Raw genomic sequence first — 25,239 nt, 5'->3', positions numbered from 1 at the left:
GTATGTCTGTACAAAACACCTAATCTATTTTGGATCCTGCAGTGATATACAACTGACTGTTCAGGTATTTTGTCAGATATGGAAAGGAAGATTTCTGCACACACAGAACACAACAGCAGTCAACAACACCATGTAATAGCTCAAAAGTACTAACCTCATCTCTGTGCTTCTGGCAAAAGACCAAGAACTGAGACACTGCATCTCCCTTTCTGCTTCGTGGAGTGGATGCTGCAGTTTTCTTTCTAGTGACAGGGGAGCCTATCCCTCTTTTGGATTCTGCCTGTTCAGATGCCTTTTGGGGTGTAGTATTCTTAGTCCCCGACTCATTACTTTCTTGAGTATCATTTGCTGCAGGCAGTTTTGATGTCCTTCTCCTTCTCTTGTTGGGAATGCCAGATTCCTTCACTGATTTCAGACTTTGAGTGGTTCCTTCATTTCCGTAAGACAATTCATCTATCTCCTCTAAAGGTTCCACAGCAATACCAACTTCTTTTGCCACTCGAGGATTAAGATGAGGTCTATCTCTAACATAGAGAAAGGTGTACTTGGCCTTCCGCTCTTCCACTGACATGCCTAGTGCTTCACTTGCTTGCTTTATGCCCATCTCCCATTGGGGTCGCAGTTTCCCTGAAACAGGCTTTAACATCTGCAAGAAGAGGTGCTGATTTGAGAAACTTGCTTACTTTCAATTCCAAAATACTAACATTAATTGAAAACAAGAATATATTATTCTAAATATTTAAGTGAGTTATGCTTGAATGGTTCTGTTATAAAAAAAAATAAAGGAATACATAGAATAAAGGAAAGTAAGATGTTTCCTTGTAGAAAGTAACTGAGCAGCAGCAGTAGCTAGGGAGCTGAGCCTGCTCATTGTTCAGCTCCCTGTGGATCGCTACAGATTTTACTTTTGGTTTCCCCCCATATACAGCAGAACCTGCTCTCATCACATTTCTTGCACCTAATGAACATCCCAATTTCCGGCAGCTGGTTTTTGAGGGAAAAAAAGTGTGTGGTATATGGGGAAAATACAGTAATTTTTTGCCATGGATGAATCAATTGCTTAAATTGTGCGCACCAAAATTAACAAGTAATGTCTAAGCAATTACATTCTCTACGCTAACAAGCCGGCAAATCTTTCTAGATTATCCCTTTGATAGTGTGTAGCAAACAACAGTTCTATAATAACTAAAACTGTAAACAAGTTCATATCAGGAAGACTCTTACCTTTATTTTCTCTGCTTTTGTGAGGGCTTGTTTTGCACTTTCCTGGCATAATTGTTCAAACTGGTCTTTTCCTTTGAATGGCACAAGGCTTTTCTCAAATATCCAAGCTCGTTCTGGGGCATCTCCAAAGAACTGTACGTGATACTGACGAAAACTCTTTTTCTGTCCTGAAAATTAAAAATACATTTTGTGAGTTATGGCTTAGTTTTTAGGATAGTAATACTCTCACATTTCTGTAAATGACTGTACTTGGAACTCTGACAAATACAGTTTGGCTAATTTTCCTTCTGTAAATCTGCTTAATGAGTTGGAATTCTTCACTGACCTAACCTTTGAAATTTTGAGCCAAAGGAATGAATAGTTACCCTTTTCATCCAAACAGGAACCTAGTTCCTAGGTAACCCAGCCTCTAAAACAGTATAATTCTGATGAGCATTTATTCTGGAAGAGGATTTTATGCTCAAAAGACTGGACTATGACTAAGAAAAATCTACATGCAATTCCCAGCTTTACTCAAGACTCCTTGTGGAATTTTGGACAAAGCAATTAGCTTTAAAATTAAGATAGGACTCCAGGTTCTGTTAATGCATTTTAAAACCAAATGGTGGAAATAAACAGTGCTCTTTTACCGGCTTTCGAATCAAATACAGAGATAACTCGGACACTAGGTTCTCAAAAAGGATGTTAAAATGTTTATTCTGCTACAAATCATCTGCTATTTTGATTAAATTTTAGAGGATCATGTATGTAGGGACTGGAAAGCCTCTTATTTCCTGTCACCCAAAATAAATATTTGGAAACTAAAAGTAGAAATATGTTCAAATAAAGAAAAAAATTGCCTGTTGGAACTGAACAGCAAGTTTCTCCATAAAAAATGTAAACCTGAAGTTAATATCACAATCATCTGTCAACAGTGTAAGTGTACGCTAACTTTCAAACACATTAAAAGTCAAATTAAAAGGCTGCATTAGAAAACTAATTCCAAGTTAAGATTACATTCTCAAAGCTTAGGTGTCATATATACTTCACTTCAACTCTGAAATTTCCTGGATTTTGCATATGATATTCTTGAAAAGAAATGCATACACCAACCATTTACAAGTATCTCCTATTCCACCACCTTCATTTTAACCAAACTTGTTGGCACACTAGTCAAGTCTCTTATTTCAAGGTACAGAAAAGACTTGCAGTGAGATATCCTCCAACCCTACTCCCCAAATCACTGGTGGTTTTCTTCTCTAAGCTCTGGTGAAAGGAGGAGGGTATGCTTTAAGTCTATGGATAAGAAATACAAACATTAATGAGGAACCTTAAATGGGGAAAGGGAGAGGGAAATGCAGCATGCCTGAGATACCTAACAAACATCCTCCACCATCCTATCCCAACAATTTAAGATTTTAATGAGCTTGTATTGATGTCTTCCACTCCTAACTCAGGTTAAGGTTTGGCATAAACTCGAAAGAAATTCTGAAATTCCCTGTACTCCTGACAAGGCCACAGCATCCAACTTGTAGGTCTCCTCAAGGTCTGAAAATCTGGTGGTAGGGGCATGGTAGCATCATTAATTGCAGCTCCCCTGCTGCCAAATTTCCAGACCTGTAGGGAGTCCCGCAGGCCAGATGACATGCCTTACATGCAGGGTCAGGCCAACGTGTGGCTGGATCTGGCTATGCATGGTGTTGGGTCTGGCATGGACTGCACTCACACCGCTCTTTCAGCCCATGGGGCCAGAAGGTTGAGTGAGCACCACTGCCTTATTCTGATGGCCATCACTTCTGTTGTTAGTTTACATTTTGTCTTAACTTCAGTTTTGACAGGAAAAATGGTTATTTATTCTACAAGAAACCATGGTTCTTCAACACAATATCATTGTGGAAACAGCTGCACATTCACACATACCTCATCTACACTAAACTAGAGTCTTTTGAACAACAACTGTCCATTAGTCTCACACACTCTCTCTCTCTCTCTCTCTCTCTCCTTTGCCTCCTCATGTTCTTGTATAAAGTCAAAGGATAAAATGGTTGCAACCTTCCCCTGCTTCCCTTGCAAATGAAAGCGTACAACAGCTGAGGAGTACAAACAGTAGAAATGAAAAAGCAAGTCATGGGGTCCACCCTGATTACATCCCAATGGTCCATGGTTGCTGTAGGTTAAGTAAGGGTTGTTTCTTTTACTCATTATTTCCAACCATCCCATTCCTCCTTCCACACCAGGGATGCTTTTTCCCTATTACTTTTATAACAGATGTCCCTTGTTTTATCTAGAAGGGGATCATACTGGGGTGTCTGTCAAGAGGTGAAATTAAGAGTTTCAGTTACATGAACCGAACAGGAATTCTAGTACTGCTTTCCCAAAACTGGTCTCTGATTTGGTGGCTAAATACAAGATGAAATGCTAACAAAGACTAGTATCACGGTTTATGTGATCACCTTACACTTCTGACAAGCATATTTATGAACCAGGCAGTGTTTTCAGTTCTCTAAACTTAATGATGGAGTGAGCCATGATATTCAGTAGGAAAGGTAATGAAGAAAACAAGGTGCGCTGGACTGCCACACACTGTTAAACAGATGAGACAGACTGACATTTATAATGGCCAGAGAAAGAGAGAGAGACATACAGGAACTGGGTGGCTTGATTTGATTTGAACTGTTTGGTTTTTTCAATGGAATAAGATCTGGAAATATCCAGAGTGCAAACTCTTCTCTCAGGATGCAGAGTATCACTTGTAGAAGAAACCACAGAGATTGATGTAGATAAATCCCAAGATTACCCTGGAATAAATTTTGGGTGAGGTTTTAGCCCTATTATATTAATATAAATGCTGTGCAAGAAGGATCAACTACAAGTGTTTGCAATGCAGTTACTCTTCTGGACTGCACAACAGCAGCAGGAAGACCACTCAGTAAAAAAATAACCATGTTCAGTTAGGAAGATCATCAGGATGCTCTTGACTGTCTCATTTGATCTGAGAATCGGGAGAGCTGGACAAAAGCACACAGGAGAGGCCTGGGGGACACATCCACAGCTGGATTACTGGTCAGCCAATGATCCAGTCAGAAGTAATATTCTCTCTCCTGAGATGGGCTGCTACTACTTTTAGGCGCTTAAGTTCAAAGAATTCCAAATGACGGTAACTTATACCGAAGATCAGAACCCACCACAAATCCTAGAGCGTCTAAACACATGCTCCACGGTCCCCAGGTCTAGGACAGGATTGAAACCCACATTATTCCTCAGGATAAAAGAAATAGCAGAAATCTAAGCCTCTTCCCTTGTATTCTGTCTTCTAAACAAAAAAAATGTGCGCCTGCTCATCAAAAAGTTAAAAAATGACAGCTTAGACTCTACCATGAGGTCTGACAGTTGGTACAAAACCCCCCCACATCTAGATAAAACAAGGGACCTCTATTACAGAGGGGGGCGCGGGGGAAGGCGTGGCACGAAGCGGTGGAACCACCTTGGAGAATAAGGAAAAAAGGTATAGGTAGAAGCAATGAGTAAAAATAAATAGGGCAGATCTTGGGCAAAGACTTCAATGCCTAATATTAGCAGAAAAAGGTAAGTGGTGTCCTAAAGGCAAGGCAGGAAAGTGACTCTTTATGCTCCTGTCAAATCTGCTGCTTCTAAGAGGAGACAGGTTTGTTGAAGAAATATAAAACAGGTGTTTTCTGGAATACCTAGGTCCTTTCTAAAGTACTCTGGCTGTTGATGTGTGAGGTAGGACACATACCTCTGCTAATACTTATTTAGCTTAATATGAGGTCCTGGTATATAGCATGGCTTTTGAGCCTTTGAGGGGGATGAAGCGCTTCAGCTAAAACACTCCAGTTCCTCAAAGTGCAGGTCCCCTATAGTGGTTTGTAATGTGCGTGTATGCCAGACACCTAAAAGCCATGAGGCTCACCTCATCACAACTGGCACAGCCACCTACCTTTAGGTCAATCTAACGAATCCATGGCAGTGGGTAAATACATTCTAGAAATCAAGCTCTTCTGCTAACTTTTGTAGGTTCTCCTTGCTATCCTGCAGGAGTTGGCAGGTAAGGAGTGATCCTTTCCCAGATGAGAAAGTTGTATATTACTAACAGGACCTGATACTACAGCTCTCTCTAGCAAACGCATGGAAATAATACCCTTTGCGTGTGTCCGAGCTTGGAATTCCCATGCGCTGCCAACACAATGGGCCCTGATCTGGAACACAGAAGTGCTTGACAAGGACAAGTGCAAAGTCCTGCACTTGGGATGGAATGACTGCATGTACAAATACAGACTGGGGAACAACTGCACACTGCAAAGAAAAACCTGGGTATTACGGTAGACCAGTAGGAGCCAACCTTTTTGCTAGGCATGCCACAAAGTAACCCAGCTTCCTCCCTGACTGCCACTCTGATCCCCAAACTCCTGCTTTGCTTTCTACTCCCTACTCAGAGCAGGGAGCACAATCTCCTCCTCTGCTTTCTATTCCTTTCCCTATCTGTTGCTGTCCTTCCTGCCCCCGATCTGCTGCGTGTCTCACATAAAGGTTGCCCATGCCACTTGGGCCACAGGCTGGCCATCCCTACACAGCAGACCACAAGCTGAATGAGCCAACAATGTGTTCTTGTTGCAAAAAGGCCAGCAGCACACTAGGTTGTGTTAACATGAGTGTCACTTGCAAACCACGGGAAGTGATTCTTCTGCTTTATTCAGAACTGGTGAGGCCTCATCTGGAGTACTGTGCCCAGTTTTGGGCCCCACACGTCAAGAAGTATGTGGACAGACTGGAAAGAGTCCTGTCCAGAGCAATCCAAATGACTGGAGGCCTACGAAGCATGGCTTGCTAAGACAGCCTGAAAGAGCTATTTAGCTATTTAGTCTAGAGAAGGAAAGGCTGGGGGGACAGAAAGCGGGTGGTCATAACAGTCTTCGAACACCTGTATGGTGATTTAAAGACAGAACGGAGATGAGCCTTCTCTGTGGCTGTAGAAGACAGGACAAAGAAATGGTCTCAAGCTGCAGCAGGGGAAAGTTAGGCTGAAGATTAACCGTTCAGACTATGAACAGGCTCAAGCACCAGAACAGGCTGCCTAGAGAAACTGTGGACTCTCTGCCCCTGGAAATTTTCAAAAGCAGATTGGAAAGACAATTGGCAGGGATGGTTCTGTCCTGAGCAGGTAACTGGACTAGATGGCACTGTGAAGTCCCTTTCAGCTCTTCTTTCCTACATGCTACTCCAAGGTTCTTTGGTATCTCTCACTTTGAAGTACAAAGAACAGAATACAGTTTGCCAGAGCCATCTACCTGATTTCAGGATCCTTTCACTGACACAGAAAGCTATTCTGACCAGAACCTATGCTGCTCAACATGCCAAAAACTTTATGGGACTCCCCTTGCATGAATATAGTGTCAATTCCAGGGTCTCTGCAATGTGACAGTCTTTGAATACTTTAACATCCATGGACTGGGATCAGCTGCTGGACACATGCAAGTCTCCAGCAAGACTAATATAACTTAAGCAAAATGTCATGAAAGGCACTTTTACCAGGTCTCCATTCCTGGTAAAAAGACCCATCTCTACTTATCCCCAGAAAACAGTACATCAGCATGGATGCAGAGGTGTGTGTCTTTTCTTTGAGCAGCAATACCATGTAGCAGGGGGCAACAAGCTTTTAGTAATGCAGGCCATAATTTGTTACCAGCAGGCCACCTTTTCCCTCTGGTCCTTTCAGTGATAGTGAACAGAGGCTGCAGTGAGGAAAAACCAGCCCTTTAGATAGATTAGGGCTGAGGAATCAAAATCAGCAACCATTAGCAAAACAGACTGGAACACACAGGGACTGGCATGCCCTTGGTAAAATGTGGACTGCATCAGACCTTTGCAGGCCAGATCTGGTCCAAAGGCCACAAGCTGCTGACCCCTGCTATACGGTGGACAGAGCACATGACCAGGATGTGACTACCCCAATACAGAAGACATCCCTTTCATTTGCTCTTTGTGGAATTAGTCTATTATCAGACTACCATGGACTGGATGCAAATAACTTAGGACTGATACAAGATATTGTAGTTTGGGCAGAGCACTTGGCCTAACAATGAAAAGATGTCAGTGGGGAATATGACTTATAGCGGGCCATCTCATCAGTGAAAAACAAGACAAAAAAGACAAGCTTTGTCAAGGTGAGCCCTTAAAACTGAGTTTATATTGCTAAACATAGTAGTGGGTCAGGAAACTGCTGGGTTCTGTCCCACTCTCACAGGTGCAAAGAGGAAACCAAGGGAGAGATGTGATCCCTAGTGCACTGAAATCCATGAGAAGAAACAGAATAACTGGCATGATCTGCCAGGGCTGTGCATGTAAGAGACTCTGTACCTTTAATGGAAAAGATTTTCAACTTGGTTCTCTCCCCTCCACCACCCAATCAGGCGGTAAGCACTGTAATAAGTAAATTTGTTTTGTGAACTGAATGGCACCTCATTTCAACAAGTTTTGAAGGGGGCCCTTGAGTCTCAAACAGTTGAAAACCATTCCTTGACTACACAAAATGAACAAACTCTTTCACCGGCATGCTTTCCTAATCCTTAGTTTACATTCTCAAGATCTCTCTTGGTACAACAAAGGACCAGATTTTCTCTCTGTATAAAATGATTTCCTCTAGGAACGATTTCATATCGTATAAACTTGATAGCACGGATGCCCCATAGAAACATCAGGTTTTTCAAATGTAGCTGAATCAGCTAAAATGTGGTACTGGACAAAGACCTGAGCTTGGGAATTTCCCATAAACTAGAAATAAGGAGGAAAAACATATAACTTGCTAAAGAGGGATAAAAAACGATAACAATTTTTTCACACTCCTTGAATCCTCCTGTTCTCACCCTTTTGGACCCTCCCCACCCCTTCAGATTTACTTCAAGCTCCAGAGAAAACTTACTTCCACATCAGTTCTGAGGCTAGCAAATCCATGGATTTAAGAGAAGAGCCAAACCTGGGGCCACAATGAAAAATAATATGCAATCTTAACTCTAGAGTAGGGGTGCACCGATAAAGATTTTTTTGGACAATACAGATTATTAACCAGCCATATCAGCCAATACCGCTTCAACTGCCAAAATGCAGCCCTGCAGCTTGTCTAGCCGGTAAGTCTGTAGGGGGGGAGGGAGGGAGAGGAAAGGGGTGTGGGAGGCTGAAAAGAGGCTCCCATGGCGAGGGAGAGAGTGGGGCTAGGGCTGGGGCAGGCGCTGCCTAGCCAGGGAGAGGTGCAAGACAGAACTGCAAGTGGCTTGTCCACGGGAAATGAGGGGACAGGGAGGGGGCGGGGCGGGGCAGCTCCTCACCGCTGCCCGCACCCTGGGGGAGGCATGGGGGGCATGTATCCCCCCCAAATTTGTGTGCAGGGTGAGGGTGGGCTGCAGGCTTAGTGGCTGCATCAGCCTCTTCCCAGCAGGGGGCTGGGCCAGGGCTGCGCTTGGGACCAGTGGGGGCATGGCAGGCAGCCCTGGGGAGGCATGGGGGGCATGTGACCCCTGCATGGGCTGTGCCAGCTTCTTTCCAGTAAGGGGCTGGGCTGGGGCTGCACTCAGAATGGGCAGCAGCACCGGGAGGTGTTACCCCTGTAACAGCGATGGATCTGTTCCTAAGCTGGCATAGTGATGAGGGTCAGGGAAACCCGGGGGGGGGGAATTCGGGTTGGACTACAGCCACCCCAAAATTCGCCACAGCCCCCCTCCCGGTGCTGCTGCCCACCCTGCCCATTCTGAGTGCAGCCCCTGCCCAGCCCCTTACTGGAAAGACACTGGCACAGCTCATGCAGGGGTCACATGCCCCCCATGCCTCCCCAGGGCTGCACGCAGCCGATGGGAGCTGCCCCCTTCTCCCCACCCCTCCACGTGCCCTGCAGCTCCAGCCCAACTGGGCAGTGCCTGCCCCTGCCCCACCTCCTTCCCTCACTGGGGGCCTCAATCTGGGCCCCCCACACACCTCTTCTCTCTTTCCTGCCTCTTTCCCCGCCACAGACCTACCAGCAGGAAGGAGGCTGCTCTCCAAGCTGCCCGGCTGCATTCCTGGCCACGTGCATGCTGCGGCTGCGCACATTCACACGCCATTTATCAGTGACATTATCAGCTATGCCGGCCAAAACAAGCCAATTGCTGATAATGTCAATTTTCCTTTTATCAGTGCCGATACGATACAGACCAACATATATCAGTGCACCTCTACTATAGAGTAACTTATTGGTCAATTTCTGCCTGCTAAATAATTTCCTCTGCCACACTCTTAAGAGAAGTAAGATTGTTCAGCCAGACAAAACCCAGGCAAGGCTTCGCTGATGTTCCTGCCACAATGAAAAGGAACTATCCATATCTGCTTGCATACTGCACATACTTTTCCTGCCAAAACTCAGCCCTCCATTATTGGGACGCATGCCTTAAGGAAGGAAGCCGACTTTCTTTGACAGACTAAAAGTCTGAAGACACCATGCTGCAAAATGGCTGCCAGCTTTTTTTCTCCCTGCGAGCAAGCAGAAGTACAGTCCAGGGTACTTCCACTGTCACTCTCAATTTGACAGCACTTTTTGGCTGCTCAGCCAAAAGTAAAAAAAAAGGTCCAGAATTTTCCGCCTTCCAGAAGCCACAAAACTTCTTTGGGTACCAGCAAGATAGCTGATGCACTGCTACCAAGTCACAGCTCTTTAAATTAAATTAGACTTAAATAAACAAGGAAAATTGTCAAACATCAGTGAGGCACTTACAAAAAATCTAAATGCCACTAACCATCAGTGCAGGGGTGTAGGTTGTAGCCGTGTTGGTCTAAGGACATAGGCAGACAAGGTTCCTTGAGTGAATTTGGGATATTTTATTAGACCAACACAAATAGTTGGAGAATAGTTATTAAACAAGCTTTTCATTCCATCCAGGAGGAGCACACACCAACTGCTGAAACTTCCTTAGCCTGATGAAGGGTTTTTGAACTCGAAAGCTTGCTTAATAACTATTCTCCAACTATTTGTGTTGGTCTAATAAAAGATATCAAATTCACCCAAGGAACCTTGTCTGCCTACTAACCATCAGTGAAACTTAAGTCATTTATCATTTCTAAAATGCTACTAATAAGCTTTTAGGAAAGTTTACATTGAATGCACTCATCTACAGTACCCCTGAGAAAAAAAAAGCCCTGAAATATAAAGGTCTCAAAAAAAGTTCTCATTTTTTAAAAAGGGACAAAGTAGCCATTGGCAGTTAATTACTGTAAGACTCTGTATGAGGCCACCACAAAGTGAAAACTATTTCAATCACCTTCTAGACAACAGACTGGTATGAAGATTTCATTTAACATATCAAGATTTCAGAATGTACTTAATAAAGTTCTGAATCTCCCAGAAATTAACATCTCCACACACTTGAAAGGAGGAAAGATGTTTGCAGCAACTGAAACATACCTTTTAATTTAGTGTAGGAATGAAGAACAGGATCAGCTGAAACCATACATGGCCACCATGGGAAACCAGACACTTTTGACCAGACTAGATCCCCTATATTGTATTTCAATAGATGGACTTTGTCTTCTTTAACTGTAATTTGAGTTGCATCTCTCTTCACAGAAGTCTGGAGAAAAAAAGAAAGGAAAAAAACCACTTAGTATATTTCCCCTTCAAATCTTGTACCTTGATTGTTTAACATCGAATAAGAAATAATTATCTAATACTGTTTAAATTATTATAAGTTTAAAAGTAAATTTTAGTTATTTGACAAAGGCAAAATGTGGACAACAGGCCTGGGAAAGTAGGGTAAGGGGGGGATGAAATTGTATGGCAGATAAGAAGTCAATGTTTGTTCCTCAAAAGAGTAAATGGTCAGTATTTCATTTGCATTCAAAAGATGGCTTGCAAAATTGTTTTAAATTGTGTTTCTTGTCCTAATGGGGAGGAGGATGTTCCTCCTTTCATTCCTGTTCTTTTTAACCTTTATAAATCAGTTCAGGGTCATATTTGGTGTCCCCTTCATTTTGCTGGATCTTCTTTGGGATGTCCACCGTGAGCTCCAGCACCTTAACTGGCAGTACAGGTGAAAGAGTTGGTCTTCCTTTGTATAAGATGTTACTAAAGTATTAATGAAAATGTTTTATATTAGGGTAGTCAAACACATGGCCTGCAGAACTGTTCCATCTGGCCTGCATGAAGTGAAGAGTACGGCCTACCACAGAATACAGGTCCCTGATGGATATGGCCTGGCGGCAGCAGGCCCCCCCTCCCCATGCAGTGTCACCCAAATACAGCCCTGCAATGCCACACGTCCCCAGACCTCTGCCACTGCCCAAATGCAGCCCTGCAGTGGTGCATGCCCCCGGATATGTGCCTCTGCCCAAGTGTGAACCCACTGCAGCTGCTGCAGGTTCCATGGTTCCAGCCCAGGAGCCCCGGTGATCTGAATCTGACCATGGGCCTAGGGAGAGACTGACTCCTGCGTTAAATGGTTTTAAAAAAAGAGTTTACTTACTAAGTTACTAGTAAAAACCCAAGGATAATGTGGGTGTATAATGGCAACCTAATGGCAAAATGGCTGCCCAAGCGATATGTATGCAACCAAGAAGGAAACTACACAACAGTGGCAAACACTGAAGGCAGCATTGTGAAATGCGCTCATTGCTTACTGGTCCATATCACTTCTCTACACAGTTGTAAATGAGCATGGCACACAAAAATTGTATTATTTCAAAACCTGTTACTTTAGAAACATCCTCGTACATTTCAAACTACATGCATTTGTCAAGGGATGGATATATGACAGAAACCTATTTGTTTCCCTTTATCAATCACTTTCGACAGCTTTGGAAATAAAAGCCTTGCAAAAGTCCAACTAAAATTCTAAAGCTATTAAAAAAAATTAGAAAAGCATATCAATATTTCCATTTTAATGGTTCTTTACCAAGCTAACTGCAAAGTACTTCAAATGAAAAAAAATGCTTCCTCTATTACCACATATGCACGATTCTGGATTTGCTAGATCAAGCAGAGTCCAGTAACACAGACATCAACCTTCATTCAAATTATTTCTTATTATTTTGATAGTTTATTTCTGTGCCTTATTTTTACTTCATTAGAATTTCATATTTATGATTATATTCACTATCACCAGAAAATGCACAGAATTACTGCACTGCATTCTTATATCCAGTGTTACAGATGCAATTTAAAAAAACTACTTACATTTTGATCCATATCGCTAGTTTTCGGATATTATCTAATAGTATCAATATCTGGCAGTAATATAATAGTACTTTCTGACTTTAAAAATCTGAGTATTACTAACTAACGTACAATAAGAAATAAATCATCTAATAATACTTATAGGTTGCATATTTAAAGTTAATTTTAGTTATGTGACAAAAGCAGACTGGGATAACAGACCTGGAGAGCATAAGGGGCCAGGGAATGACATATGACACAAGAAAGCAATGTTTGCTCCTCAAAAAGAGTAAATGATCTCAAAAGACTGCTGATTAATAAGGCATGACCCTGAGCACAAACATTAAAGCACCCTGAAACATCATATTCACAATGCAATTATGACATTCAAAACAAAACAGTTAAAAGATGTTCAACTAGGAAACAATGTCTACAGCTTACAAATTATGGGAAGAAAGGTCTTCCCCTATTTTTTTAAGCTGCTCCTAACAAACATGAAGCTGTCATTTACTTATGAAACGGTTACTCATTTTTCAAGTCAGCTTCTTTAGACGATTTTAGGACCAATTTTTTGGGCTGCGTGTCAAACAAGAACCAAGAGTCAAGCAAGAATAAACAAACTTTCCTCTGTGGCCGCAAGGGAAAGGACAAGGAACAACGGTCTTAAATTACAGCAGGGAAAAGCCTCCGTTCACTATTAGGAAGAAATCTCTCGTGAGGGTGAAGAGCACTGGAATCGGCTTCCTGGAGAAGCTGCAGAAATCTCCAGCCTTGGAAGATTTCAAAAGCAGTTTAGATGGACATTTGCCCTGGGAGGATCCTAGACCGCCTGAGGTCCTTACATCCCTTCTTTTCTCTGGTCTTATACACTCATTTATCAAGTTTTCCAGTCCTCCTACAGATGTGTAAGCTGGTCAGTTTTAGTTTCCTCTGAGCATGATTCAACTCTGGAAATCTTGGAAGACTGGAAACTTTCTAATGGAAACCTTTCAAAATGGGATTAACCAAAAAACTCTTCTGAACAGTTAAGCAGAACCTGAAAATTACAAGGAAGCATGCTCAGAGAGATGAATGAAGTGGCAGCTCAGTCAAACTCAGCTTTTTCTTATCTGGGTGGTTCACAACCCACATAGTTTGCAGCAGGTTGCCAAATTAAGAATAAGCCACTCACAGCTGCTTGCTGAGGTCTTTACTTCAAAGGGCGCTGCTCTGTGGATCAGCTGGAGCACAGCTGGGGTCCCATGCAGCTGACCAGAGAAGTGGCACGTTTTAAGGTAGAAAAGCTTTCACAACCAGCTGGTGCACCTGCGTGGTCTCACACAGCCGCCTGCTACAATTCTGCTTACATTCAGTAAGGAAAATGGTTCAAGGGCTGGGGTACATGACTTCTGAGGAGAGGCTGAGGGAACTGGACTTATTTAGTCTGGAGAAGAGAAGACTTAGGGGGCGCTTAATAGCAGCCTTCAACTACCTGAAGGGGAGCTGGACTGTCTTCTAGAGGTGCGCCAGATCAGTACCAATAAAAGGAAAATTGACATTAATCGACAATCAGCTGTTTTTGGACCAGGAGCTGGGGCAGAGTCATGATCCCCTGCCTGCTCACCCCTGCCCAGAGCATGCAGACTGCAGATATTAGCTCTGCCCTGGCCCCAGACCAAGCTGCCCCTGCCGCAAGATCCCAGTGGCTCCAGAGAAGCCCCCTACCCTGCTCTGCATCCTGCCAGCATGGCTGGGGGCAGTCTCCATGGCAACCCCAGCCTTGCACTATCACAGCACAGGCATCTCCATATAGACCAGCCCCAGCCACGCGGGCAGGGGCTGCTGGGAAATGGAGTCCACTGCCAGCCTGCAGGCTGCCCATCCCTGTTCTATGATATGCCTGATTAGTTTGCAACCTCTTATCTTCACAGGGAGGCTAGTAATCTAACTACATGAAATATCTGGCTCTTCTGAGGCACCTCTATATATACTAAGGGCAAAAAAGTGCCAAGAATTCTGGCATGAGTCAGACTAAAGGCGCAAGACTCCCATGAGAAGCACATGAGTGTCTATCACTAGTGGACAACCTTTTTAGCAGGCGTACCACAAGTTAAGCCCTGCCCTTCTCCAAGTGCCACTCTGGCCTCTCCCCGCTCTGCCACCCTCTCCCCGTAACTCAGAAGCTGGCCACTCCCAATCTATCGCATGATCTACACAGCTCACTGTAGCTAAACTTTAAATTGTTTAAAATAAATTCATGAATGCAGCAGTGACAAAATATTGTATTAAAGTATGTCATTGTAACACTTCTTGTAGGAAGCAACCTAAGTCACAATACATATTTCTGGCATAAGCCATTTCTGTAACTTAGTTTCAACTGAACAATTTTAGCTTAATACTATTTTAGCTTGAATCTGGTATTCAGGTGATTACATTGCTGCAAGGAAAGGAATATTTCAACTATAAGTCCACTACTACCGAGGTGACTTTTTTTTTTTTTTTCAGGTCTTTCCGTGGACTTCTGTTTCACTGATATCATGAGAATGGTGATGAACTGTGTATATGTCCTATCTGCTTTTCAAAAAAAACCCATTTTTTTTTAAATTGGCAATTTTAATAACTAATTCAATGAAATACTGAAGAGAAACTTAAGCTTTAATTTTAAAGAATACTAGAAGAAAGTCATCTACGCAGATTTAGCCCTTAATTTCCAACCTTATTAATTTCATTTTGCATAGTATTCTAGCACTAATGCACCATCCAATTCCCTACCAGCATGCTAGCAATTGCAACAAAAAACAGCTTACACCCAAGTCATTTGTACTCTCTGCACTGTTTCAAGTGAGGGTATCAAACATATGGCTGTGGCATGTGGCCCACTGGGCTCCAAGAGGGGCCTGGGCAAGAGGGGACAATGCCAGCAAGCCCAGCTGACGATGTGTGTTGGTGGCAGCTGAGGGGGGTGGGGGTGGGGAAGGGGAGTGATGGCTGCATTAATTTCTGAGGCTGCCACTGCATTCAAATCTGGTCTGTGTAGGCGAGTTTGATGCCCCTGGTTATATTTAAAGAGAAGCTGCTGTAAATTGAAAACCAAACAGATTTTAAAAAGTCATTATTTTGTACTTCTCTTACTTGTTCCCTTATCTAGCTAGATATTTCACCCTCAGGGGTTTCTCATGTTAGCCTTGGAGGGGCTTGATTCCTCCAGCTTAGGAGCAAGAGATTTTTGCCTACTGTTGCTACTAAGACAGACTGGGCTGCTCTAAACACTCCCCATGGGCTCTACTGCTCAAAAATTTGTCTTAGTACTTCTACCAAAGCCAAGAGAAAAAAGCAAACATCAAACTCTAGTGTCAGAACACCTCTGCTTTGTGCCAGATATCAGGTCAAGCCCCATAGCTTTCCTGACAACGAGGAGCTAAGCCACAATTAAATGTCCCCCTCCCCATCAATACTGCTAGCTAGTTTGTCAATTATCTCTTGACACAGGAAGACAGAAAGGTGCACTAGAGGAAAATGCCATGACCTTCTCTCCTGAGAGGAAAAAAAGATAGCAGGCATAATTATTTCTCTTCTGCTTTGGAAAGGGTACCATTGGCTTTTCTGACCCACTAGAGCTGGAGGGAATTATGTAACAGGACAGGTGAGGGAAAGGTAAGTGGATGATGGGGGCCTCTTCTATTCTGAAAGTGCTGCAGAGTTTGTCAGAGGGTCAGCAGAGATCTCCTTCGCCCCCTCACTGAGTGTCTTAAAGAAGCCTTTGGGTTGAAAAGTGCTTGGGTTGCTTTTAAGTATATTCTCTCACAAAGGAAAACTGGGAGCTATTTCATTACAGCTTTCTGCTTCACTGTAATTGTGCTACTTTAAAGGGTAGCTTTTGTAGGAAACGGCTGGACTGGATGAAAGACAGGAAAGAACTCAAAAGTAAACGCAATGGTTTTAGATTCCCTCTTTCCTACCACTTCTTTCAAATATTTCTTCACACTCCTCAAACTCAGTATATGGATAAGAAAAAAGTACAGTAACCACATACCTTGGAGCAGCAGATGCACTATCTAGGGGTGCACTGATAGAGATTTTGGGTGCTGATACCAATATCCAATATTTAAAGAGGCATATGGCCTGATACAGCTGCGTGCAGCTGATAAGTCTGTTGTGGTAGAAGGTAGGAGAAGGAAGGGGTGTGTGGGGAGGGGGCAGATCAACACCCCCTGCAATGAGGGAGAGGGCAAGGGCAGGCGCTGCCCAGCTGGGGCAGAGCGGGGCACAGGACCGAGCTGGGGCTCGGGGGGGGGGGGGGGGTGTTCCCACTGCCACTTGCACTCCAGGAGGGCACAGGGAGGGGAGGGGGGCATGTGCCCCTAGTCCTGTGCAGGACAGGTAGGCTGCAGCCAGGGGCTGGAGCCCAGGTTGCGCTGGGCTCTTCTCAGCAGGGGCTGGGCTCGGGGGCTGTCGCCACCCCAAATTTCGCCGTAGCTCCACTCCCAGTGCCGCCGTGTGCCCGGAGCAGCCCCAGCTCAACACCCCACCTCCACCCACGCGGCAGGAAGAGCCGAGGCTGCACCAGGTGCGTGTGGCAGCACTGGGAGCAGAGCTACAACGAAATCTGCTGCAGCCACCTCCGTAGTCCCCTTCCCAAGCCCAGCCCCTGCCGAAAGGAGCCCACAGTCCTCCCCACTGCAGCCCACCCACCCCGTGCAGATGCAGGGGCACCCCCACATGCCCTCCTGGGGTGGAAGCAGCAGCAGCAGGAGCCATGAAAAAAAAACATTCAGCCATGCCCACAATCAGACTATCTACTATAATTTAAAAACACAGCATTATAAGTGACCACCCAAAAACACAAACTTACTAATTTCAAAATGTTTGTGTGCAAAATATAGCAATGGGTATGTTTGTTTGCTTGAGTAGATCATTTCCATTTTTACTGTTACTGATGGACTTATGCAATGATTTGCAGAAGGATGTCTGTTAGAGACAAGGCTCCTTCCCCAAGAGCCATCCTGCAACTTGGTTGTGGAGATCAAGGGGGTTCATATCTGGAAGAATCACTCTCCCCTTCTCATGGATAAGATCTAGGATTAAAAGCAGAGCCCTCAGGCTGCTCACAAACAGCAGAGGTTCCTGGCACCAAAATTGTCTCAGCCATGTGGAGGCTACCAGGGTTATCCGAACTGAGTTCTGCCTCACCTCACCAAGTACCCATGGGTTCAAAAGTCTCGACGGAAAAGTATCCAGCAGGGTTTTTGATGACAGAATAACAAAAGGTACTGGCAAGGAACCTGGACAAAATCTCAATGGGGCAGGAAAACTGGAAGTTCTTGCTGACTTCTGATACAAGCAAGTCTATTATTTGATTACTCTAAGCTGCTAAGATGGACCGAAGAACCAAGCCCGTAACCGCCCACTCCTGGTATAGGGAGACAACTCTGCTGAGACTGACTGTCTTGGGATTCTGAAGATGAGGCAGGTGCACCATGAACAAGTGTTTTCTGATGTCAGAGGCAGCATCACAGGAAGACCATTTTCCCTGCACAGAAGGATGTACCTGGCCCACTTTTCCTGTTAAGAAAAAGTTTATGATAATGTTACTAAGCATGATCTGTATAAAAAAGCCCTGGCTGGGATGTTGTACTTGGGGATGGTCCTGCTTTGAATAGGGGGTTTAACCAGATGACCTCCTGAGGTCCTTTCCAACCCTAATTTTCTACGATTCTATGCCCCTGAATATAACAGAGGAAGGCATGGATGCTCTCATCACTGTCCTTACTTTCAATCTTGCCTCGTCTGGTGTCGACAGCCTATGCCTGAAAGTCATTGCCATAAGCCCCCCAATCTAAGAGTGGCATCTGTCATGCACCCCAGGTGGAGTCTGGCATGTACTGGGTACAAAAGTACAGGACTACTGCAAAACCCATTTCCTAAGTGTGACAGGACTTTTCTACTGCCTTCAAAGTTAACAGCTAGAGCACCTCCTGCTGTCACAGAAACTCATAAGCAATTTGGAGCAGGTAGCAAAACTGAATGGTGTGATATAACTTGTAAGAGTATAAGATAGGACTGTAGTCCATTGTGGTAGTGTCCAGAACCCATTGGTCTGAAGAAACACGGGCCAATGGAGACTGAGAGCAGGCCAGGCAATTGTGAAAGGTTGTGGGAGGGAGGGGAAGGAGGTCAACACTGCACGGGACAAACAGTCTCTCTGAACTGTACCAGCAGAGACCTTGCCTGTAGCCTCAAATGTATGGTAAAAAAGTTGATGCAGCTGTGAAATGTTTGTACTTAAAGAATAGTTGACATTTTCTGGGTATTTCTAAGGATCTATGCGCCAGCAGAGAAGCAACAGAGTAGGAAAGAAAAATATCCATGAGTGGAATGACAAACTTTAATTTCCTCTAAGGAGTTGCTAAATAAACTCTAAGGCCGCATCCAGACATACAGGGGCATGCACTTGCAGCTGCACAAATTGCTGCGGCACATGCCCCTGTACCTGTCCTTCGTTGCAGGACAGGCAAACTGCCCTTGCCCAGCTCCTCTTGGCTCTTCAGGCAGGGGCTGCTGGGGGCTGGGGACAGCACCAGTGCTGGCCCCAACAGTCTTACCTGGTGGCCTGGAGCAGCAGGGGCACAGTCAGGCAGCACAGAGGCCAGGCCAACAGCCAAAGCATTTCTCTGAATGACCCAGCCTCCGTGTGTACCAGCACATGCTTGTTGTGCATGTTTTGCACTGCTTTTTGTGCTAGTTTTTTTGTTTGTTTGTTTTGCTTTTTAAATGTTGGCCCCACACTGCAAATTTGCAGTGCAGGGCACGTTTTAATATTCAACATGTGCAGTTTGTGATACCGCAAACCGCACACCCTTTGCCCCTCTACAACAAGGAGTCCACAGCATTAGTAATTTGCTCATAGGCCTGAAAATTATACCTACAAAAAGAGTCTGATCATTTGCAATTCTGAATTGGAGACTAATGGAAATGTATGATTTTCTTCCAAGCAGGTCCAAACTCTTTAGCTGTCTCTTTTGGGGCTGAGATCAACTGCCTTTCTTTCTCATTGACACCAACAACAGACAGCCTAAGGGGAACTTGGCATGGGTTTTTATGTGGCATGTCTTTTTAGGAGAGGCAGACTCCATGCCTACCTTGCTATTTGAGCAAGAATACCTTTGCAGGCTAAACTACGATAGGGACTACCAGTTAGTATCGAGGAAGTCAAAGAACCTTCAGAGGCATTTGAAGGATCTGGACCTTGTAATATATCAGGTCCTAAAAGCCCCTATAAATTCATCTGATGGAGAAAAAAGAAGAGGCATAGTCAGACAACATCAGTTTCCATGGATAACCCTGTCTCAGATCTGGATCACAGCCCTCTCAAGTTCGGTACCTAACAAGTGGCTGCCCCAAAAGACCTAATATGTGAAAAATGAACAATGCGAGACCTGAATTATCCTCCAGCTTGAGGGATTGGTGGAGGAGAGGGGGAGCCCAGAAACACCAAAGGCCAGTAAAGTTGCACTGTAAAAGCAAGAACCATGAGGATACAGGGTTAGGAACCAATCAGGCCTGCATTAAATACAGTGGTTTATTGACAGCCCAAGATAGCAGTGCCATTTAGTGCAGTTAAAAAAAGAAAAAGGCAACAGTGAAATGAGGGAAGGCTCAAAAAGGGCAGAAGCCCCAATAAAGGAAAAGAACAAGTTGAGAAAAAATAATTCCCTTTAATGAAAGAAACACCAGCAACAAAGCAGAAAGCTATATTCATTTTAAGAAGTCCTTCAAATAGAAGGGCACTGAAATGTTTGTAAGACCACAAAGCCAAAAAACATGCTCTGTCCTGTAAGCAAGGCAAAAAAATGGAAAGAAACTGAGAAGCAGGTAGTATGCACCACCCTTTATCCTTTTGGCATTGGACATGAGAAGTGGCGCTATAGTGCATCCTCTGGGTAGACCAAAGGGAAAAAAGAATCTCCAATGAGATACTCAAGGTGCATGCACACTGACAACGAGGACAATTATTCAAAACAAGAACTAGTTTGTTGAAATAATGAATAATCTTTTGATGGCAATAGCCTCCTCTGCAGACAGAAAAAAAGTCTCCATTTGATTTTTATTTAGTCAAGTGAGAAAATATCTTTGGAGCTGAAAAAGCAGGAAAACTTGCCTCTTCCAGTCTATGAATAAAAATAAGGAAGAGAAGCTATGAGCTCCACTAACTTTAAGGAGTTGGAAGGCCAACCTAAGTAACTTAAGAGATTTTTCAAAAGACAAACTTTCACTGAGACTTTTGAGATTTGTCCTATGCTAACTAGAAATATAACCAGTTTGAATTTATTCACCAGTTAATCCCACCATTCACTAAATCATTTTGTTATATGAAACATGTATTAATAAGAAAAGATGACACATCTAAAACATTCAGTCATTTTATATACTTCTGTGTACTTAATGAAATTCCAGTTATCATTATAATGCAGCTCCTTGACAAGTCATAATCAAGACGTTAATTATCTAGTAAATAAGCGGTTACCATTTTCTAACGCACTAAGATGTAAAATTAATCCAATCTGAAAATATTAAAAGTATATACTTGCTTAAATAAATGTATATAATAATAGCATATCCTCCTAGGTAACAAATTCTAAATTCAGTGTAAAGACTACATTTACTTGTAAATCTACATCTACATATCAACCAGTTAAAATGTACTAAAATTATTTTCTGAAGAAAGGGGCAAAGGGAAAAGTTGATTAAAATTGATAAACTAAAGGCTTTTTAGTGGTGATTTAAATTGCATTTAATTAATTCAAGCCAGCCTACTTAAAGTAAATTGAAATAGAAAGGAGAGACCCATAATTCCAACAAGATGGTATAACATGGGAATATGCTATTGCATCAAAATATAGGAAAAGCATGCAAAAGCAAGAGGATGGTACAAAAACAAGGCAGGATCTGTATTTAAGAGGTTATGTACTCAAGCAGAATTAAAAGACAAATAATTTATAGACTGCACATGTGAGGGATTCTTTGGGGTCTTGAAAAGTTTGTCTGTATCACAGCAATAGAACCTCATGGCAAAGGTAGTGTCAACCAAGTGCTCCTCACCACTGGAGTCCATAGGCAAGGCAAGACTGAAGCTCATCAGAAAGGCTGCTCAGGACTCACCTCCAGAGCTCAATCTTCAATCCTCAGCTACTGACAGGCCTGACAGCAGGCACTAGGGACAAGCATGAAAGGAAGTTTAGAAAGTGCCTCTGGACTCTCAGGAGGGGAGGGTCCCATCTTTCCCAGGACCCATCGTGCAGCTGCACAGACAACCTCTAAATCAAAACTGAATATTCTTCTGAAACGCATGCTGTATATCATGGGTGGACAATTATTTCAGCTGGAGGGCCACTTAATGAGTTTTGGGGAACTGTCAAGGGCCACAATCATCTCTGTCTTCCTCTCTCTTCTCTTTCCTCTTTTCTGTCTCTCTTTTCTTCTGTCGTGCTCTCCCCTCCCCTCCCCCCTCCAAAACCCTACAGAAGCTGTAGCTCCCCGCAACGCTCAGCTGTGGACCCAGGCAGGAGCTGCTGGCGCACCAGGTGACTGACAGCCTCAGCTGTGGGCATAGCCAGCAGAATCCAGAGTCCTGACATGAAACCTACCGCAGAAGCTCCTGCCTGGGTCCCCACAGCTGAGTGTCAGGGCTCCTGGCAAGCTACAGCTTTGGCCAGGTTTTGGAGAGAAGAGAAGGGGAGAGAAACAGAAGAGAGACAGAGAAAGAGGCCGTCTCCTGGCCCAGCATGGCAGCACCTCCTGCTTAGGTCCACAGCTGATGCTGCTGGCAGGTTCTAGGTCAGAGCTCTAGGCAGGAGCTTTCACCACGCTGGGTGGGTGGCATCATCAGCCCACATCATCCACAGTTGATAATACTGCCTGCCCACTGTGGAAGAAGCTCTGCCCAGGTCCACAGCTGATGCCACCATGTCAAGGGCAGAAGTAGTCTGGCTCACCTAACACCATATAGCAGCCAGTCACCAGCTATATAGCCAGTCCCTACTATATATCAACTGTAAATTATAAGTTTGTTGCAGGAATTACTGGGTGGCATTTCAGAGACAATGGTATGTATGTAGGTGCATTAGACTAAGTAATTGTCCTTTCTGACCGTAAAAATCTACAGAACTGTAAAAATAGTTATAATTTTTATAAAACTGAAAAATCTGTATAGATGGGAAAGAAAAGAAGCAGAACCCTGCACAGTATCTGCACAACAATTTAGAAACTTAGTCTTGCCTACTTTGTACACACAAAGGAAGTACAATGAAAATGACTGGCAGCAGGTTCGCTCTACAAGCCTTTATGCATCAAACAAATATGGAAAGGGGTCTTCATAATGGTGCAACCCAAAACAGAAAAATTCAGTAACTTAACGGACTCCTTTTCTGGCAAACACGCAAGATTGCTGATAAAAGAAAAAGCAGTGCAGAGCAGAAAGAGATACTACTGAAGATCAGGTGATGGAGGATGCTTACCTAGAGGCTTGATGGAAAAAAAATGAAATTCTCTGCTGAATAAATAGGGAGTGTGACCACCAGAAATGACTGTGGTTGGATGAAGCTTAAAAGAGGAAACCTGATCCCTGATCCTCATTATGGAACAGGAAGGTTAGGAGGAAGTAAAGAAGTAAGGAAACATTTGCGCACGCAGTGCTGCAAGACTACAAAAAAGCCAACTCATCAACTTCAGCAAGAGCTACACCATAGCTTCTGAAGACACCTGATACCCTAACTCCAAAAAGAAAAAAGCCAACTTATGTGGACTGGAAATATAGAAGTGCCCAAAGAGAGATTCCTGTTACGTAAATATGATACTGAACTACAAGCAGCAACCAACATTTGCAATTTTAATGCAGTTATATTAAAGGGTCTTCTTCAAGTTTTGGTTATCAAAAGAAGAGAAGGAATGTGAAAAGGAACTAGGCAATAACAAGTAAACAAGGGCAGAGATAAGAATTTTTGCTTCCAAAAGAGAAGACAAAAAAGCATTAAGGAACAGGGTTCGAGTATGCCTGCTGTGACTGAGACTCTTTACCACCCGATTCTTAGTAGGTCAAGGTATTGCACTTATTATACAAGATCTGATTTCTTTGTAGAACTGGAGGAAAAAAAGAGGAGAGGTAAAAGTGTAAGCCAATCTGTGTTTGGGTACAAAATTACAATACAGATAAGCCGTTTAAAAGCAGAACACTACTCAAATCTGGACTCTAAAACAAACAGCTGCCAAATTCTAACACATTTGTCTGCATTTCAGGGTTTTTTTCTCTTCTCCCCTCCCCCCTTTTCAATATTTAGTTTCCAAATAATTAAGTAGAATTTGACTAATGGCTTCTATATTTAGAACATAGTTCTGCCTATTCAAAAATCAGCCAAAGACGACTGCACAAATCCTTCAGGAGCAGGTATCTTGGAAACCATGGCAATACTGCATGTCTGCAGGGATACAATTCTTTTTCATCAGTCTAGAAATAAGGTTTGAATAGAAAAGTCTAGGCTAAATTCAATTGGTTACAGATACAACCTGTTATCTAAAATATGGAACGTTTCCATCATAGATTTCAAACAGAAATTAAAAGTTCTGCTCCAAATATGGAAACCATTTTCTTACAGCTACCTCACTTGAGTTTTGTCCTTCCATTTCTACAGTCTGCTAAATTATGAGCTGCAGCATATGCCATTTGAAAAATTTCAGCAACACTATTTTATGCTTTGCACAGCAGAAAGCATACGACATCTCTTAAAAGAGCATGCAATCAAAATGCCCTCCCATTGCAACACGTTCCAAAAATGTGCACTCAAACAATACAGTAATTAGTGTAAAATAAAGAGAACATAACATTTCCTACAAAAAAGTACAGAACATTGTGATTTTAAAACTATAAAAGGGAGGGCTTTAAACTAGGTTCGCCAGAGGATGGAGACCAAAGCCCTGAGGTAAGTAGAGAAATGGGAGACCTGGAGGAAGAGCAAGCAGGAGGGGGCAACAGGGGAGGTGCTCTCATACTTCCTGAGAAATTAGGGCAATCAACTACTTACCTTGGGTGTCTGTACATGAATGCACTGAGCCTAGGAAACAAGCAGGAAAAACTGGAAGTCCTCGCACAGTCAAAGAACTAAGACATGATCAGAATAACAGAGACGTGGCGGGAGCTCGCACGACTGGGGCACTGTCATGGATGGGTACGAACTGTGCAGGAAGGACAGGCAGGGGAGAAGAGGAGGAGGAGTTGCTCTTTATGTAAGAGCCATGAGTGCTCAGAGCTCCAGTATGAAACTAGAGATAGGCCTGTTGAGACTCTCTGGGTTAGGGAAAAGCAACAATGGTGAAGTTGTGGTGGGGGTCTGCTATAGACTACCAGACCAGGAGAAAGTGGTGGATGAGGCTTTCTTCAAACAGCTAGCCAATATTTCCTGATCACAGGCCCTGGTTCTCATGGGGGACTTCAAATCACCCTGACATCTGCTAGGAGAGCGATACAGCAGTATCCAGGCAATCCAGGAAGATTTTGTAGCATACTGGGGACAACTTTCTGATGCAAGCACTGGAGCAGGGACCGTGCTCTTCTTGACCTGCGGGTGCTCACAAACAGGGAAGAATTGGTAGGGAATGTAGTAGTGGATGGAAACCTGGGCAGCAGCAACAAGATGATCGAGTTCAGGATCATGATGAAAGGAAGGATGGAGAGCAGCAGAGTAAGGACTCTGGAATTCAGAAAAGGAGACTTCGACTCCCTCAGGGAACTCATGGGCAGGATCCCCTGGGAAGCCAGACTGAGGGGGAGAGGAGTCCAGGAGAACTGGCTGCCCTTCCAAGAAGCCTTATTGAGAATG

At 43.6% G+C, this 25,239-nt stretch overlaps 1 protein-coding gene across 2 annotated transcripts in view; it reads right to left on the bottom strand.

The window, feature by feature from the left end:
* The window catches only part of NSD2 (nuclear receptor binding SET domain protein 2), a 109,429-nt gene that overhangs the window by 50,898 nt on the left and 33,292 nt on the right, over positions 1 to 25,239 (bottom strand). For both annotated transcript variants that reach the window (XM_014520060.2, XM_025204438.1), the window contains 3 exons: positions 10,646 to 10,811; positions 1,225 to 1,391; positions 155 to 646 (listed from right to left, as the gene is read on the bottom strand). In XM_014520060.2, the coding sequence (XP_014375546.1) occupies positions 155 to 646; positions 1,225 to 1,391; positions 10,646 to 10,811 (825 nt within the window). The remainder of the gene's footprint in view (positions 1 to 154; positions 647 to 1,224; positions 1,392 to 10,645; positions 10,812 to 25,239) is intronic.

The sequence above is a fragment of the Alligator sinensis genome, unplaced genomic scaffold (assembly GCF_000455745.1).
Source record: "Alligator sinensis unplaced genomic scaffold, ASM45574v1 scaffold445_2, whole genome shotgun sequence".
Lineage (NCBI taxonomy): Eukaryota > Metazoa > Chordata > Crocodylia > Alligatoridae > Alligator > Alligator sinensis.
This window is presented reverse-complemented; position numbering and strand designations above follow the sequence as displayed.